Below are 3,810 nucleotides of genomic sequence, written 5' to 3'. Positions count from 1 at the left end.
GTGTATCCCCCTGCATGCATGCATTATGGATGTTTGCACATTTGCTCATAGTTATTCCTGTTCACATGTGCATATTGTGTTCATTTATGTCTCGGTCGCTCATATTTGTGCATGTGTGTCTGCATACATTTGAGGATCGCTATATGTTTGCAGGCTTGGTCATATTTATGCTTGTGTGTGTGTGTGGTCCAGAAGTGATTTCTACCTTTATCAGTCCTGTATCATATCAAGTCTTTTCAAACACTGTCTCCTTTGTATGTCTTGAAATAAAATACAGTTTTGTGTTTGTAAGGTGAGTTTTTTTCCTATTTAAAAAAAAACAAAAAGAAGAAAAGAAAACACCTCTAAAATTTCAAGACTTCATCAAGTCAGATCTCCAACAATCCACTGCTGTTCTCCACCCCGTTAGGCGTGCCAGTCTTCTCATCTCCGTTGGTGATTTGGTCAGCGACAGGATTGGTAGGTACAGCGCTGGAGTTGAGCTCTGTGGTCTCTTCGCTCCGAGAATCTGCGTCTCCCTCCACAGCTACAGCTTTGCCCTGCATTGCAGAATCTGCGTGGGTCTTCTGATGCTTTGAGAGGTGGTCGCTGCGTGTGAAACGCTTGTTGCACAGTAGACAGGTGAACTTCTTCTCCCGCGTGTGGGTGCGCACATGCCTCTCCAGTTCATCAGAGCGGGTGAAACGTTTCCCGCAGAACAGCCAGTTGCAAACAAAGGGCCGTTCGCCGGTGTGCCAGCGCAGGTGGGCTTTCAGGTGGGAGGCCTTGCCGTAGACTTTCCCACAGCCCGGGATGTGGCAGCTGTGCACTGGTTTCTTCCTCAGGGATGCAGCAGAGGCTCCCAGCCTCTCCAGCTCCTGGCAGTTGGGGCAGTCGCATGAAGACCGGGTGGGTGTAGCCCCTCCGCTGTAGCCCCCTGATCCCCTAGCAGGCTTTAGGCCCATGGGATTCTCAATTAGCCCTGCACTTGGCACAGGTTTGGGCTTGTACATGTCCTGGGGCAGCATGTGCTGGGAAGGTTGGAGGAGATGTGAGGAGGAGCCCAGTCCCACGGAGGGGTAAGGAGCTGGGTTAAGTGGTGTAAAATCGGTGCTGTAACTGGGCAGCTGTGGGCTAAGGGATGCCTGTGGTGCCACAGGCTGCAGGGAGGCCTGCAGACCTCCATCTGCTTGGGGCTGGGTTGCTGACAGCCAGTTGGAGTTGGGATGGACATCCCACCAGGAAGATGTAGCATTAGCTGGAGCAGCAGTTATGCCAGGGTGGATACCAGCCTTATACCACGAGCCATAGGGGTGTGTCATATCCAGCGAAGTATACACACTGGTGAGACAATCGGCTGTAGCATGGGCCTTGGACACTAAAAGAGACGGGTCCTGTGAGACCGAAGTCTGGAAGGAGTGAGAGAAAGGGTTATATTCTGTAGTGTAGCCTCCGGCTGAAGGAGGGGGACTTCCAGTGGGTGTAAGCAGCCCGCCACCTCCTCCTCCTCCAGCTGAAGTGAAGGAGCCAGTGTAGGAGTCTGCCAGGCCACTGCTGTCTGTGGTCCGCCCGTTCTTGGCTGTCTGAAGGTCAGAGGTCATGTTGTAGGGCTTCTTTACTGGAGAGGTGCTGGCAGTCTTACCGGGTGTAGCTGAATCCCTGACAGGGCTGGTGCTGCCAAACTTGTTGCAGGTAGCTGTTAACATAGCCAGAGGACTGGAGCCATAGCGTGCGTCTTCCTGGGGAGGAGGAGACACGGGAGAAAATTAGACTTTCTGCAGGAAATGGCTGCTTGCTGCTGCCGCTTCTGTCAGTGTCAACTCTAATAAAAAACGTATGTGTGACAACCACCGCTGGCTTTTCCTCCTCTCTCTGTTTTCTAAGTGGTCACGGCAATTTTAAGCAGTGGATGTTTGTGTTTGTAAAGTTTCAGCTGTGCTCAGCAAAGGAGGAACTCCCTCACTTTTAGTTTTGTCCAAACTGCTTTTGACCAGCTTAAATTAATTTAACATTTATGTTTGCTTGAAAAATACAAAAATCCACCTGAATTTACAGTTCTCCTCATACAGACGATTTAAATATGTACCAGGTCATCTAACTGCCATCATGGCAACGAGCTATTGTTCTCGGTCGTGATCTTATTATCTACAAAGCAAAAAATGTGCATTTTTGAACTGAACCGATTACATCAGATTATATATTTGACTCAAACATGTCACAAGAATTTAATTTGATTTATGTTAGGTTCCCACGTGGCAAGTACCTAACGCTACAGCAAAACATTTCAGAGACTTTCTGCTGGATGCACAGTTTACACATGGATATAACTAATAAAACATCAGCTTATATTCCTGTATTTCTGTTTAAACTGTGCGCTGAGGTGTCAACTATCAAACCAGCTGTGACACATCTGTAACTACAGCATGTAACTTTTAATATTCGTGGTTAAAAATCAAATATTCTGCTAACTTTTAGATATAAATCTGACTCACTCTCAGTTCATTCACTTTCTCTCACAACACACTCTGGTTGAACTCCCTTCTTCATGCAGATTTTCCTCTGTTTTGTAAGTAATAAAAAGTCGTGACATCCTTTAAGATGAACTAGCCTGCTGCCCTTACAGGACCTGTTATCTTCATGTCTTGCACCTCTGACAGTTCCCAGATAATGAGCAATCACATCTTAAGGAAACGCCAAATTTGTGCAAATATAGGCTCGGTGTGAATAGAAATATTTCAAGGCACTTTCAGCAGCTTAGCCTTTAGTATATTTAAATCTCTTTTATCACTCTTATTTTTTTCTCTCTCACTATGTATAATAACCTATGAGACGACCTGAAACTACTGGAAGTTTCTTCCTTAGTAACTGCACGACTTTCTTATAAATATTCCACCATCAAAAGTTTGTATTAAGAAGAAGGAGAAAAATGAAAAGCTACTTACAATTACATTCCCTACCTCCAGAATAGATGCGGCCATCCCTGAGAAACAAAATCCTTAGGAAGCTGAGGGGAGTGGGAGCAGCGCAGCTCAGAGTCCCGGGACAGTTTGGAAGAAGTTGGGCTCTAACGCGGGGAAGTGTTTTGAGGCACTCGGGTCCCGCCCCCTAATTATAGGCTATGGGCTCTTTGAAGACTCCCTAAGAAGCAATAAAAACCCAGAGCCGAGGGAAAATGGACGGAGATTGGTGGCTAAAATCAGGACATCCCACCTCCCCAAACGAGAGTGTCGAATCTTTTTTTTTTCAATATAAATGCATGAATGGGTTAGTCATCAATCACAGTGTGGACATTATTTCAATTTCACTGGCATTATTTTTTCCACTGGGATTAGTCCAGTGGAGTGTGAAGGAAACGACTACATTTGACATCCCCTCAGAGAATTATCTGGATGGACTCGTCTATAGAGACGCTCACGCACGCCCTCAGTTATAAGCTGGCTGTGTTAGACACTAAACTGCAAAACTGCAAATAAAAAGTGCGAAACGACTTAAGCTTTCTCTTCTGCTTCTTCTCCGAGAGAGCAAAATAACAAAAGAACGTGTAGCCTCTGCCACATAAATTTAAAAAGAAGAAAAAAAAATGAGTTGACCGAGTCTGTGGTTTCTATCAGAGATTTTATTATTCTGGTTTCAACCCTCTCTCTGTTTCCAATATTCTTAAACGCATTTAACTGCCTTTTCAGACATTAACTGTGATGGTTAAAGAGGTTAAACTACAGAGGCATGCGAAGAAGAAAAGGATCCAGTCATTAAATAAAATAAAGAAAAGATTATCACATCAAATAAAATGAATTAAAACGCTTAGTTTAAAAAAAAAAAAAAGACCAAAAA

General features: G+C 44.9%; 1 protein-coding gene across 2 annotated transcripts; it reads right to left on the bottom strand.

Moving 5' to 3' along the window:
* Window positions 1-368: 368 nt before the first annotated feature.
* Window positions 369-2,957, bottom strand: sp7 (Sp7 transcription factor). 2 transcript variants are annotated; one of them, XM_085354712.1, is made up of 2 exons: window positions 2,922-2,957; window positions 369-1,718 (listed from the first exon to the last, which is right to left on the bottom strand). In XM_085354712.1, exons 1-2 carry the CDS (start codon window positions 2,955-2,957, stop codon window positions 369-371), a joined length of 1,386 nt encoding a protein of 461 aa, XP_085210838.1. The 2 variants fall into 2 exon arrangements, with proteins under 2 accessions (XP_085210838.1, XP_085210839.1); XM_085354713.1 differs by having other exon boundaries at window positions 2,937-2,957.
* Window positions 2,958-3,810: the final 853 nt, after the last annotated feature.

This window comes from Diplotaxodon limnothrissa, linkage group LG5, assembly GCF_057381915.1.
Source record: "Diplotaxodon limnothrissa isolate DT_005_m linkage group LG5, D_limnothrissa_male_GT1.1, whole genome shotgun sequence".
Taxonomy (NCBI): Eukaryota; Metazoa; Chordata; class Actinopteri; order Cichliformes; family Cichlidae; genus Diplotaxodon; species Diplotaxodon limnothrissa.
The sequence above is the reverse complement of the archived record's forward strand: the minus strand, read 5'-3'. Positions and strand labels throughout refer to the sequence as shown.

What these genes read in the sequence shown, in the direction of transcription:
- sp7 (XM_085354712.1), bottom strand. Translation starts at nt 2,957, where the DNA reads ATGGCCGCATCTATTCTGGAGGTAGGGAATGTAATT. An exon ending in TGGAGGTAGGGAATGTAATT is followed by an intron (nt 1,719 to 2,921) that starts GTAAGTAGCTTT and finishes CCTCCTCCCCAG; the next exon opens with GAAGACGCACGCTATGGCTC.